Below are 14982 nucleotides of genomic sequence, written 5' to 3' on the forward strand. Positions count from 1 at the left end.
ATAAGACTAGTAAATATTCTACATCTTTTCCGGGTACATTTAAAAAACATTCTGGTGACAGACGCTTTAGGCGCTTTGCAACCTCAGTATGTTTACAAATGTCAGAGTGTTGGACGTTTTATTTCTGAAACCTCATTATAAAATAGTGCTCTGTTTCCTGCTTATATACGATCGCACTGTGGATAGACAGGTCAGATCCCAGGCAGAATGCACCGAGCCAATCAGAGTGTCTCTGTGCTTTGTGATCACTGATGACTAATCACAGGGAATACAAATACAAACACTACTACTGTTTTACATTTGAGAGCCCTCCCATTTCTCTCACAAGGGGGGAAGGAAGATGCAATGAATGGATGAATGGGTTATAGGCAATGAATGAATGAATGGGTTATAGGCAAGGAATGGATGAATGGGTTATAGGCAAGGAATGAATGAGTTATAGGCAAGGAATGGATGAATGGGTTATAGGCAATGAATGGATGATTGGGTTATATGCAATGGATGGATGAACGGGTTATAGTCAATGAATACATTATAGACAATGAATGAATCAATGGGTTATAGGCAATGAATGAATGGGTTATAGGTTATAGGCAATGAATGGATGAATAGGTTATAGGCAATGAATGGGTTATAGGCAATGGATGGATCAATTGGTTATAGGCAAGGAATGGATGAATGGGTTATAGGCAAGGAACGGATGAATGGGTTATAGGCAAGGAACGGATGAATGGGTTATAGGCAAGGAACGGATGAATGGGTTATAGGCAAGGAACGGATGAATGGGTTATAGGCAAGGAACGGATGAATGGGTTATAGGCAAGGAACGGATGAATGGGTTATAGGCAAGGAACGGATGAATGGGTTATAGGCAAGGAACGGATGAATGGGTTATAGGCAAGGAACGGATGAATGGGTTATAAGCAAGGAACGGATGAATGGGTTATAGGCAAGGAACGGATGAATGGGTTATAGGCAAGGAACGGATGAATGGGTTATAGGCAAGGAACGGATGAATGGGTTATAGGCAAGGAACGGATGAATGGGTTATAGGCAAGGAACGGATGAATGGGTTATAAGCAAGGAACGGATGAATGGGTTATAGGCAAGGAACGGATGAATGGGTTATAGGCAAGGAACGGATGAATGGGTTATAGGCAAGGAACGGATGAATGGGTTATAGGCAAGGAACGGATGAATGGGTTATAGGCAAGGAACGGATGAATGGGTTATAGGCAAGGAACGGATGAATGGGTTATAGGCAAGGAACGGATGAATGGGTTATAGGCAAGGAACGGATGAATGGGTTATAGGCAAGGAATGGATGAATGGGTTATAGGCAATGCATGAATTAATTATAGGTTATAGGCAATGAATGAACGGATGGGTTATAGGCAATGAATTTGGGATGAGCTCAGACGTGTTCACATGGAACACGTGCAGAGCCCGCCAGGAAGTCGGTGCAGCGCTGCACTGACTTCCTGGCGGGCTCTGCATGTGTTCCATGCGAACACGCCTGAGCTCACCCCTAGCAATGAATGGATCAATGGGTTATAGGCAATGCATTAATTAATTATAGGTTATAGGCAATAAATGAATGAATGAATGGGTTAGAGGCAATGCATGAATGGGTTATAGGCAAGGAATGGATGAATGGATTATATGCAAGGAATGGATGAATGGATTATATGCAAGGAATGGATGAATAGCTTATAGGCAATTAATTAATTATAGGCAATGAATAAATGAATGAATGGGTTATAGATAATGAGTGGATGAATGGGTTATAGGCAAGGAATCGATGAATGGGTTATAGGCAATGAATGGATGACTAGGTTCTAGGCAATGGGTTATAGGCAATGCATGAATTAATTATAGGTTCTAGGCAATAAATGAATGGGTTATAGGCAATGAATGAATGAATGGGTTATAGGCAATGAATGAATGAATGGGTTATAGGCAATGAATGAATGAATGAATGGGTTATAGGCAATGAATGAATGGATGGGTTATAGGCAATGAATGGATGGGTTATAGGAAATTAATGGATGGGTGGGTTTTAGGCAATGAATCAGTTATAGGCAAGGGATGAATGAATGGATGGGTTATAGGCAATGAATGAATGGATGGGTTATAGGAAATTAATGGATGGGTGGGTTTTAGGCAATGAATCAGTTATAGGCAAGGGATGAATGAATTAATAAATGGGTTATAGGCAATGAATGAGTCATAGGTGGCAGCAGCAGATCCAAGAGGGAGGTGAGTATTGGTGGGCTGAGTTCTGTCATAGGGATTAGGGGGAGGGTAGGCGCTAATCTTTTTTGCCAAAAGCAGTTTGCGCTGCTTGACCTCCTGAGCACTGGTGAAGGGTGCCTGCCCCTTATTACACGCAGAATGGCTTCCACATACTAACACAATATACACACCGTGCAAACAGATCATCTCCATACTGCCATAGTAATTAAAGCAGTCTAATACTGGAGGCGGAGCCTCAGGCTGCGTATCTGACAGCTGTCAATCACAGGCTGCACCAATGGCAGGCGGACGATCCCATGCCAGCTGAGGAGATGATGAGAGCCATGCATTGTACACATTGTGAAGAATAGGGATTATAACAGTACCTGTCACTCTCCGCCCGCTGTGCCCCGGATGTAGCTCCTGGCACACTGGAATAGAACATTCCGCCTCCAAGACACGCCTACCGGGCTCAACGTCGTGACGTCGGGACGAGACCGAAACCGAAAGCAGGTGAAGGGGCGGAGCTTAGGTGGCTGGTGATACGTGTGTGTGATGGGCTCTTTCTCCAATGTTTATATGTTTGTATTGTCTTCACTTACAGACATTCGCGGCTATAACACTAAAATGAGTTTTCTTAGGGACAATTATTGTCCTATAGATCACAACTGATCCTCTTTTGGAAACTCTTGTTCACCTTGTCATCACTTTTTGTCCTCAATCATGTATGGCTGTACAAGGGGGCAGAACCTGCACATTCCCCGGACCTACTGCCATTGTACATTGCATCAGAAGAGGCGACTTGCCTGCAATCGTACATCAGGGTTTGTGTAAAGCAAATGCATGCACCCCGATGTATACATCCAAACAGTGTTGCCGACCGTCAGTACTTTTACTTTAATTTTCATGCATTTACATTAAAGTCTATGGAACCAATAACGCAATATTGTTGTTGGAGAAAAAAGTTCCTGACCCTTTCCAAAAAACGCACCGGAAGATGGACAAATGTGAATGTGACCCATAGGAAACCATGTTAAAGTGGTTGTAAACTCAAACAAAATAATACGATAAACCTGCAAGTCAAAGGCATGATGAGCTAGTATGCATCGCATAATAGTTTATTATGAAATACTTTCCTTAGATCGAAGCTGTTGCAGCGGTCCAGTGACATGTCTCCTGGAGTTATTTCCGGGTTTACGGTCTCTGGCGCTGTGACTGACTGGAGTCGGGGGGGACGTCACTCCTGCGCGGGAGCCACCGGTCACGGCACAGCTACTGAAGAAATGGCACGAGTGGGCTTGTATATGCTATATATTTTTTTTTTTCCCACAAATTTATTTTTTATTTTTACAGTGTAACATCGAGCAAAATACAAGCCAATGTTAAAACAACAATCCGTTAAAGACATTTAACGGTCAACGTGTCCTTACATTTGCTCAGTAACAAGCCAGTATTATAACAATCATATACAGCAGATTCCAAGCAATAGGTTTTCAATTAGGTAACTGTAAACATTGTATCACCTGGGTACTCGTCCTCTTTCCAGCTCGCACAAGTAAGTACCGCACCCTATTTGCGCTCTGGTCTGTTGCACCCAGGATGTCAATTGCACGTATGCTTGCTAGCAACCCTTACCAGACAGCGAGGGGGCCGGGGCACCCCAATAACACTTGGTTATTTGTCCCTAAGACTCCCAAGAATGAGTGATGCCCGCTGACATGGCTCTCCACCCCCACCCACCTCGCAGCAGTCGCTACTAAGGATGCCTAGGTGACTATAAGATGCGGTTTGGTGCAGCATATAAGTTGGACTGGAGCATATAATAAGAGTAGGGGAGGAGGGAGAAAGGGAGGGGAAGGAGGGGGTCGGGAAAAAAAAAAACAACAAAAAAAAGGGGGGGTGGGAAGAGCAAGAAGGGGCCGGCTGGGACTTAGAGGGGGAAAACAATGGGTTGGGGGTAAGGGGGGAAGCGTGGACAAGCCCACGGACAGAGTGGGGGTGGGGTCGCCCACCAGCTACCCTCTCCGTCTCAATGAAGCAGCCAAGGGGGAAGTAGCTGTACCAGCTATGTCCAGAGAGGCAGTACCATGGGCACTGCCCACTGGGGAAATGCCATTTAGGAAAGATCCCTCTTTCAGGGTTCTGTTTTCTCTTAATTCTGCATCAAAGTAAGATATCTTTGAGACGATTTGAAGGTCCGCCACGCTTCCCAGACTGCTGAGAAGCTGGCTATTCTGTCTTGTGCTGTATGAATCAGCTCCTCCATTGCCTCTATACGGTTAATGCGATGAATCCAGCTTTTAATTGAGGGGGGGACATAGATCTCCAATGTACCGGAATACAGAGCCTTGCGGCATTGATCATATGCATCGCTAGGGACTTAAGATAGATGTAGTAGATATTGTGCAGGAGAGAACTCCAAAGATAGGGACGAAATGCCTGTGATTACCTCGTGGACTTACCTCCAGTAAGGCTGAATTAAAGAGCATCCCCACCATATGTGTAGGAGGGTGCCGGGCTCCTGACCACATCGCCAACATTGGTCAGATACTGTCGGAAAGATTCTATGGAGCAAATCTGGGGTTTGGTACCATCTCATTTTTATTTTATAACCATTTTCCTGAGTGCTTACGTTGAGGGAACCTTTGTGGATGTATAAGTGTATGCGATCCCACTCTCCATCCGTTACCTCCCGGTCCAGCACGGATCCCCAGAAAGCCTGATCTGAGCGCCTACCAGAATGCTGAGTTTCAAACATGGATGCATACAGAGTTGAGATCACATGGTTCTGGGGAGTCGTGCTAGAACACAGGGCTTCAAACACAGTGGGCTTTGTCAGGTACCCCGGTCTCCTCCTCAAATCATCTAAGAAATGCTTTAGCTGCATATAGGACCAGTGCGGGAATTACTTTGTGTTGGACAGCGTGGCTAAATCGTGATAGCTCATAAATTTGCCTCTCCGGAAAAACTGTTTCGCTACCATCTCCGTATACGCCCATTCCTGAGCTAAAGAGCTGGCAGCTATCCCCGTGGGAAGTCAGGGTTTCCCCTAATAGGTGTAATCAGGCATTCCGTATGTGAGAGCGCTAGCAGGCCCTGGTAAATTCCTGCAGGGTCGCCCCAATGAGAGGGTGTGCAGGGAGCTTTGGTCCACTTGGCTGTTTGTTACACCAGGGAAGCGCTCGCAAGTCATGACCTACAGCAAGTCGTTCCAACTCCACCCAGTCTTTGTAGTGTGTATGGATCTTCCAGTCAACTACCCTGGTCATGTGTACTGCCCAGTAATAACGCTTTAGGTCTGGCAGGCCAATTCCTCCCTTAGTTTTGGGTAAAACTAGGTTTGCCCATCCGATACGAGCTGGTTTGGAGCCCCAGAGGAAAGATCTACACCCCCTTTTAAAGGCCGTAAAGAAGGTTGGCAGTAAACTGTCATCTTAAGGGCCGCCGCCCGCCCAAACCACGATAGAGTTGGGACATCCCACCTCAGCAGCTCCTGTTTTATTTTCTTTAGTTCAGAGAGAAAGTTTTTTTCGTAGCGGGAACTAAACTTTCCAGGCAGTTGTATCCCAAGGTATGTGTTAGCATCCGACTTCCATTTAAAAGGAAAATTAGCTTGGCATTGCTGTGCAAGGCAATTTGGCAATGAGATGTTCAGCGCAAATGATTTGGAATAGTTAATTTTGAGATTGGCTATGCGTTTAAATTGTTCTAGTATTGGCATCAGATTTGGTAGGGATGTTAATGGGGATGGGAGGAAAAGCAGGATGTCCTCTGCGAAGGCCGCAATCTTGTATTCCTTATGGCGCACCATGATGCCCTTTATGTCCGGGTTATGTCTAATGCAACGCAAAAGGGGTTCCAGGTTGAGGATGTACAGTAGGGGAGAAAGAGGGCACCCCTGCCTGGTACCATTGTGGATGGGGAAGGCATCCGACAGGTGACCATTAACCTTGACCCTGGCCCTGGGGTTCGAGTACAAAGCCCCAATAAAGGCGCACATGGTGCTTCCTAGGCCCAGAGCCCTCAGCACTGCCTGCAAGTAGTCCCAGGCCACCCTGTCGAACGCCTTCTCCGCATCCATTGCTAAAAAGAATGCCTCTTGTTGGGTGGAGGTCAGCCAGTGGTGGAGGTTTAAGGCCCTAATAGTATTGTCCCTCGCTTCCCTCCCCCAGACAAAGCCTACTTGGTCCTTCCCCACCCAAGCGGGAACGTAGTATGCCAAACGGGTCGGTATAATTTTCGCAAACAACTTAAGATCTACATTTAAGATTGAAATTGGCCGGTAATTCATTACATCTGTGGGATCTTTGTTGTCTTTGGGTAGTACTGTTATGTACGCTTCTAGAAGCGTATCTGGAGGGTTGGGGGCCTTGGCTAACATGTTAAAGGCTTTAAGGAACCGTGGCCCCAGCAGATCAGCATAGTTTTTATAATATAGTACCGTGAAGCCATCCGGACCTGGGCTTTTGCCCGGCTTCATAGACTTCAGGGCGGCCTCCCATTCCTCGGGGGACAGAGGAGCCTCCAGGCCAGTGCGTTCGTCGGCCGACAACGCCTTTGGGCTATATTTGTCTAGGAACTCCTGGTTTAGGGTCGAGAGCGCCCTGTCCTCCGCGGGGTCACGAACGACACCCTCAAGACTATATAACTTACTATAGTATTGAAGGAATTGTTGCGCAATATCCTCGTTTTTTGTGAAGGAGCGTCCCGAACTGTCCGTCACATGGTGGACAGTAGAGGCTAAGGTGCGTTTCTGCAAACATCGCGCCAGTAACTTCCCAGGCTTATTGCCTTGCTCATAAAACAATTTCTGTGAAAGCATATGATGTTTTTGTGCCCTCCTAAAAAGTTCCTCCACCAACAGTGCCCGTGTATCAGCCAATTCCTGCGCCACTTGAGTGGCTCCAGTTCGTTTGTGCTGCAGTTCTAAATTGGTAATTTTCTGGGTAAGGGCCTTTATCAACTCTTGATGCTCCCTTTTTTTCCTGGCTGCAATCGCTAGAAGGTGGCCCCAAATTACACCCTTATGTGCCTCCCATTGCACCATGGGGGTCACATCCGGCGTATCATTCATGTCAAAGAAATCCCGTATTGCCTGCTTAATGCATTCTGAGTCCACAGAGTCTACCAAGGTGGACGCATCCAGCCTCCACATCCTTGTTAGTCTCTCTCTCTGGGGGAATTGTAAAGTCAGAGTAGTGGGATGATGGTCGGAAAGTGTCATGGCTTCTATTGACACGCTAACTAGGTGGGATAAATCAGTCTGCCGTATGAATAGATAGTCCAGCCGCGAGTAGTGGTTGCGTGGGTGTGAAAAGAAGGTGTAGTCCTTCTCACTGGGGTGAAGCGTACGCCACGTATCGTGGAGAGCTAGAGATGCTAGTTGAAGTTTCACTTGTCGCAAAGCCGAGTAAGGAAGCGAGGATGTTCCCGTCGAAGTATCTAGCAGAGGGTCTAGCGCTAGGTTGAAGTCTCCCCCTAGTATGAGGAGGCCTGCCTGGAAAGTTGCTAGCTTCATGAGGGTGTTTTTCAGAAAGGGAATTCTATTAGTGTTGGGCAGGGCTCAAGTCCTGCAGGAACGCATGGGGACGGAGTTCCCGTACTTCTTCCACAACAGGAACTCAGTTCCCGTTAGCAGCCACGTCCTGCAAGACTTTGAAGTATGCGAGCTGTGTGGCAGGTGCTACACCAGCAGCTGCCGACACAGATCGCAATAGTAAGTGCCGCACACCTGACCATTCAGGCATTGCCAGTAGGGGGCCCCATGACAGCTTCCGCTTCGATCTACCTGTCAATCACAGCTAGCTGATGGGTAGATCAGTTCAGTTCCCTGCTGCTAAGAAATTGTATTTAGTCAGACCTCTCGTGATGCGCTCCTCCCTGCCGGCCGCTCCTGATTTTCTGTCTCCTCATCTCCCCCCCCCCAGTCTCCTGCGTACTTGCTCTGTGTGTCCCGCTGAATCCCCCCTCCTCTATCTTCAGTGCCATATGATGAGAGAACCCAGAGGAGGAGCACACAGCTATTCTGCTCAGAGGACATGCAGGGAGAGTGGTGAGCTGAGGGAGGAACATCAGTTTGGGGTGGTAAGCTGAGCACAATACCTGGCAAAGTTTAATGCCAAGGGGGAAGTTTATGTGGAAATATGTGAAGGGTTAGAATAGCAGCGAGTGTGTGTTGGAGCCCTGCAGAGTTTACAGCCCCCCAAGCTAACATCTCCTAAGCAGGAACACATCACTATCTCCCCAAGCATTCTGTCCAGATAATGTACAGTTCATTTATGACCTTTCCGTTTAACCCTGTGTTATCCAAACTCTGTTCCTTGAAAAGTGTAAACTCACCACATAAACATAACATTCCCCAATAAAGTTTAGAACATGATGTTCACATTTGCATGGAAGCACAATTGAATGAATGCTGATTAGTCAGAGAATTACCATATTTATGTTAAAATATATGTTATAATATAAAAAGTACCACTTTTGAAGCGTTCGTGCATATGAGCGTATCATTTTTTTTTTGATGGGCGAGTGGATCTTGGGTGGGAGTTCCCACGCTTTTTTCCCTAGGACTTGACCCCTGGTGTTGGGGCAGTACACTTTCGCCAGTGTCACTGTTTTGTCTTTCCAAGTTCCCTTCAGGAAAAGATACCTGCCCTCAGGGTCAACTAGCTGGTCAGTCAGAAGAAACTGCAGGGACTTGGCTACTAAGATGGAGACACCCTTGGTTTTGGAGTCGGAGGAGGTCGCATTGGAACACTGTCGGAAAGCGTCTGTCTGATAACCGGGGGACTGAACCAGTCTTAAAATGCGTTTCTTGGAAAAAGATAATTTGCGCCCTATGCCGATGGGCTTCCGCCAAAACGCTACTTTGTTTTTCCGGTACATTGAGTCCCTTTGCATTCAGAGAGAAAACTTTGAGTGATAGAGGAGCTGAGATATGCTTTATGGAAGATATCTTCAGAAGCAGGAGAAAAACGTGTGCAAAGCTCAGTAGTCACGTAGCCAAACTATTTTACTGCACTGCTCAAGCCCTGCCACAGCGAGGTGGAGAGGGTAGATCCGGAGAGGGGGCAAAAAAAAAAATAGGAGGATAAGCCCGGGTAGAGGGGGGGGGGGGAAGAATAAGGGGAAGTTAGAGTATACGGTCTACAAAGGGGAATAGATCCCCTGCCAGAACGAGGGGAACCTCCACCTAAGAGTGATCAAAAGGGGTCCCAGCTGTAGGCGGGGCCACCGACTGATATGAGGCGTGTACCCTAGGAATATGCCATAGGATAAAATAACCAGGGATGGGTATAGTCCTGCTAACCCACCTATTCGTAAATAGGGGTAAGTGAAGTAGGGTAACTTTTTCCGGATATGTTCAAGGGGGAAACTCGCCTCCTTGATGTGGGAACGAAGCCTAACATTAGAGAGAGTCACGCAGCTATCACCACCCAGGGGACTCCCTATCTGGCCCGAGTAGGAAGAACCTCCTTCTTGTGAGGCCTGAGCTGCTACAGACTGTGTAACCCAACTCGGCCCTCCCACCAGGCTTCAGTAGTTCCATTTTCCCGCCCTCCACTTAATATAGTCAAAAAGAAAAAAAAAGGGGGGGGGGGGGGAAACTGCTCCCACAGGATTAAATGCCACAATTTCCCATGCATTAGCAGTAAATGAGGCCCTTATCTAAAATTCAACATAAGACAAACCATACAACAAAGAGTCTAATTATGAGGCCACAAATTCAGTGTCCACGGGCCTCTGGAGAGCAATGATGCACGACCAGCAACGTTACGTGCCTCAGTGTCGCTTGCAAAACTGCGGGTCCACAGGCCAGACATTTAAAGAGGCAGATTGGTGACATAGGACACTTCAGCCTTCAATAAGGTCCCCCCATATTGGAGACCAATGAGTCGGTTACCGGGGAGCCCTGAGCAAAACTTGATAAGCAGTGCCCAGTGCACCCGATCCCCGAGAATGAACATATATAAAGGATCAGAGGATCATTACATCTTAAACCTTACACAAAACAATCTGAACCATCGATCATGAACATGCTAAAATATAAACAGCCTAAGATATAACCTGTGCATCCTTCCTGATCAGCAGGCATATGTGTGTGGTGTTGTCCGCTGATCACGAGGACAGCCAATGGTCCCCAGGGAGAATATAGTCCATAAGTGCCAGCTCATGATGCAGAAGCCAGGTGCCAGGACTGTAATGAGAACAGTGTAGGGCACGTGGCTTTGTGTAAGCAGGCTTACCCATGGGCCTAGCTGGGGAAGCACAGCTGTGACCCTCTATCATCTATTGAAGGCACTCCCTGGCAATTAGAGAGAGCGATCGCTGTTAGTAGTTCTCGGTCCGCTGCCGGTAAAAGTGTCGCTCCCTACCAGAGTGGCGAAGCTTACCCCAGCTTACGTATAGTCTAACTTGAGAGCCAGGGGCCATGCCTGCCCATATTGTTCAAAAAGTACCTTAGATTCCCTGTCAGTTAAACTGTAATGGTACAAGTCTCAACCCCAAGCCTGGGGGCAATACCTTACGGTCAGCTTCCGCTGCGAACTCAGGCTAAAGATATGTGATGCTCCGACAGAGTCACTATTCTATATTGGTCTCCCGGGTAAGCAGCAGCCCAAAGGGCCCTCGTGGGTGGCTAGATGTGTAGTCAAAGTTCAATGATCAGGGTAACAACAAAGGGGTGGCAAGAAACTACTCAACCACCCATGTACACGATTAATGATCGGTTCTGCGTCGCACTGATGAGGGGGATTCCCGCGGGCTATCCTCCATTTCCATGTGGCCTCGGCTCCTTTGTGGTGAGGTGGTAGAATTTCTTCTTCTCCTCGGCCGATGCCTGTGTGACTGTGGCGTGGAGTCTCCATCTCCAACAGTGCATCAGGAGGCCTGCCCAATAGGGTGTTAAAGATATCCCAAATGGCAGCTTGTAACTGGGGTCCCTCCACCGTTTCAGAGATGCCTCTCACTCGTAGGTTACGCCTGCGCCCCCTGTTATCCAGGTCTTCCATGTGCCTATGCATGTCCATGAGGTGCTGGGCATGTACACTTGAGACCTGCTGCACTTGTTGTATGGCTGCTCTATGTGTCATGGCTGCAGCCTCCACCCATTCCACTCTAGAAGCCACTGCTCTGATGTCTAATCTGAGATCAGATATGGCCGCAAAAAGACATCAAGTTTAGAGACTTGGCTGGGGGAGTGGCCGGATGTGGAAGGTGTGGGAGGTGTGGAGACGGCGAGGTGATGTGAGGTGAATGGCGTGCCGACGGGTTCTCTCTCTGTGCTCCGACGTCTAGTGCACCCTGGCTGGGAAGGCAGAGCGGCGAGGCGGCCGTATATACGAACGCTTGAGGAGCTCCGGAGAATTTACTGAGGTCGGAGATTTCCGAAGGCACCTGCATGCATCCGGAAAACAGCCGGAGATCGCCGAGGCACGCCGAAGATCGCCGAGAGAAGCCGAGGACTGTCGGAGAGCAGCGCAAAGACCGCGAGAACACAGCGAGAAGCGGCACAGACGAATATCGTTCTGAGAGACGCCCCAGCAGCTGAGCCCGGAGGAAACTAGAAGGCTCCCGAGGTATGTGAAGTGGAGGTGGGGGAGGCCTGACAGAACGCAGAAGCGCTGAGCAGCTGGGACCAGGACTGGAGTAAGCACTCACTCTCCCTCCTGGTAGGAAAACTTTTGCTTTTACTTGTGGAAATAAGCTGTCTATTTGAGGAGACTCTTAAAGGATATCCCAGGCTGGTTAATATCTTTGTAATTCTGACTGGGAGGTATAATGACTGTGTGAATATCAGCGCTTTGATACCTGGGCAAAAAGAATTCTGAAAGGACAGCTGCTTAAAGGTCAAATGTTATAAGCCCTCCGCAGGTGCGGTCCTATAAACAAGATACTTGACGCACGCTCTCGCTGAAGGGAAAAACTGACTGGTCTATATACATTTGGCTGACTCAGTACAGGGACTCACCCCTCCCCCCCCCCCCCCCCCCCTCTTGTTATATTTTTTAGCTGTTTTGAGCTGCTTTGAGCTATTGCTCTACTACTATTATTACCCCCCATTTTTTTCTTTTTTTTTTTTTTTTTTTTTTTTATTTATTATTTTGTTTTTGTTTTTTGCCTTTTTTCTGGGGTTAGGCCTAGATTCTTTGCACCATACCTGAATATTAAAGATGTCAAGGAGAAGAGGAGAGGATCAGGCACTGGAGGAGAACGAAGGGGCACAACACCTCCGCTCCTCAAAGGAAAAAAACGCCCAGGTTGCACGATCAGCTGCAGCAAAACTAGAGCGATATACCCGTACATCGGGTCAGTCTCCAATGAAGGGGGAGCAAACGGAACAACAAGCCCAGCCTTTTCAAGTAAAAATTCAACAGGGGGGATCAGTGGATAGAAAAAGCCAAGGTCCTTCAGGCTCAAAAATTGTAGCAGCACCCAGCTCAAAGAATGCAAGCAAACATCAAGGGATAACCCATAATGAGACCGAATTAGGTACCAAAAGTAACCCCCCTATTGAAGAGGAACCAACATTAAGAGAGGTCCTTCAAGCTGTTAATGCATGCAAAAACTCGCTGGGAGATCTATGCGGCCAATTTAAAAATATGAAGGAAGAGCTACTATTGATTAGACAGGACATACATAACGCAGCGGAAAGAACGGCAGCACTAGAAATAAGGATAAGCCAAATGGAAGATGTTCTACACCCATTACATCAGGAGGTTAACAGTTTGAGAAAACAATTAACCAGCCAAACTGCCAGAATGGATGAAGTAGAAAATAGACTTCGAAGAGACAATATTAGGGTGCTAGGATTGCCTGAGAGATGTGAAGGCTCTGACCCTATAAAATTTTTAGAGACATGGTTCATAGAACTATTTGGCAGAGAAAAATTTTCACCTTTCTTTTCAATAGAAAGGGCCCATCGGGTCCCTTTTAAAGCCCCGCCTCCTGGAGGCCGTCCTAGACCAATGATTTTGAAATTTTTTAATTACAATGACAAAGTGACATTGATGCGTAAGGCTAGAGACATGGGGAGTGTTATGTATGATGGTGTAAAGATTTCTTTTTATTCAGATTATTCACCAGAACTGCAGAGGCGAAGGGCCGATTTCTTAGAGGTTAAACGTACCTTAAGAACCCATAAGATTACATATGCCCTCTTATACCCAGCACGCTTGCGAATAGCGACACTGGGGGGAATACGGGTGTTTGACGCCCCGGGAGATGTAACCTTATGGCTCGAGGCTAACAAGGAGTCATTACAGACGCATTAAGGGGGTGGGGGAGGGGAATAGGGGTCTCTTCTTTTTGAACAATTCTTTTTTAGGAGTACAGGGAGAGAGTTGCGGGAGACTTAAATGAGGTATGAAACAATGATAATAGGGGAGATAGGGATTAAGGTTTTATTTCTTTTTTTTCTTTATATCTGTTTTACTTTTGTGGTGTCTGTCTCCCCTAGGGTGGAAGTAGAGTGTAATAAGTGTGGGGATGCAAAGGGAGGGAAGGATGGAAGGGAGGAGTGTGTAAGGGCCATGTATACCCCCTTAAGGGAGTACCTAGATAGGTGGTGGTGGGCTGGGGGGATGGGGAGGGAGGGGGCGGGTTGGAGGGATGGGGTGGGAGGGGGGAGAGCTGGGAGGGACTGCAAAAGGAGAAAGGGTAGAAGGGATCAAAAAAAAATTTTGAACACAGAAGATCACAGAAGGTTGAAAGCTATATATTGTATATTTTGTACACAAATAGTGGCTCAATTGGAAGCTACCATTATAAAGATGATACACCGGTATAGATTTTGCAAATTAGGTGGATATGGGGGGAATATGGGTAGAATGAGATACTATAGGATATTTTTCACAAAGTTTGAAGCTCCACCCCCTTTTTGCTTATTTATTTTAATTTCGTTTCGGTATATGTTGAATAATGTTGGATAAGGTACTTAATGTTGCCTCTTGGAATGTAAGAGGCTTGGGGAGCCCGATTAAACGAGCAGCAGTGTTTTCGATGCTGGATAGACATGCGATCGGCCTGGCCTGTCTGCAGGAGACACATTTAACAAAATTAACTATTCCCCAATTTAAAAATAGGAGGTATCAAAATCAATACCACTCCACCCACACATCCTACTCGAGGGGAGTGTGTGTGATGATAGGAACAGGGGTTAGATTCATCTGCAGACAGGCCAGTTTAGATGAACTGGGCCGTTATATTTTCTTATATTGTGTTTTGGAGGACAGGCCATGTGTTCTGGCGTGTGTCTATGTGCCACCCCCGTTTAAGATGGAGGTGGTGTATAGACTAATGGACTTTTTGGCAGATAAAGAGGAGGTACCGGTAATAGTTCTGGGGGACTTCAACGAAGTGCTTGATAGAGGGGCTGACAGGCTCCCCAGTAAACTTCAATCAGGAGAAACGGGGTTAACAAGATTAAGTCACTTCCTGAAGGAAGTAGGACTACTGGATATGTGGAGGGTGAGGAATATGAATGTAAGGCAATACTCCTGCTTTTCAAGTTCTCACTCAACACTATCCAGAATAGACCTAGCCCTGGGTAATGAGGAAGCGTTGCAAGATGTAAGAAATATAGAGTATCTACCTAGGGGAATATCTGACCACTCATTTTTGAAAATAGTACTGAGAACAGGGGAAAAAAGAAAAACACCGGGGGATTGGAGAATAAGCCCGTTCTGGCTTGAATTAATGAAAGATGTAGAAGAAATTCCAAAAAGATTAAAAGAGTTTATAGTATTC

General features: G+C 46.8%; 1 protein-coding gene across 1 annotated transcript in view; it reads right to left on the minus strand.

Annotated features, from left to right (window-relative positions):
* Positions 1-2726, minus strand: part of LDAH (lipid droplet associated hydrolase) — a 351093-nt gene extending 348367 nt beyond the window's left edge. The window contains exon 1 of the mRNA XM_077488850.1: positions 2622-2726. Coding sequence (XP_077344976.1) covers positions 2622-2680 — 59 coding nt within the window. The 5' untranslated portion in view covers positions 2681-2726. The remainder of the gene's footprint in view (positions 1-2621) is intronic.
* Between the last annotated feature and the right edge of the window lie 12256 nt (positions 2727-14982).

Source organism: Lithobates pipiens, unplaced genomic scaffold (assembly GCF_037356315.1).
Source record: "Lithobates pipiens isolate NorthernLeopardFrog02 unplaced genomic scaffold, aLitPip1_a1.2 Scaffold_18, whole genome shotgun sequence".
NCBI classification, from domain to species: domain Eukaryota; kingdom Metazoa; phylum Chordata; class Amphibia; order Anura; family Ranidae; genus Lithobates; species Lithobates pipiens.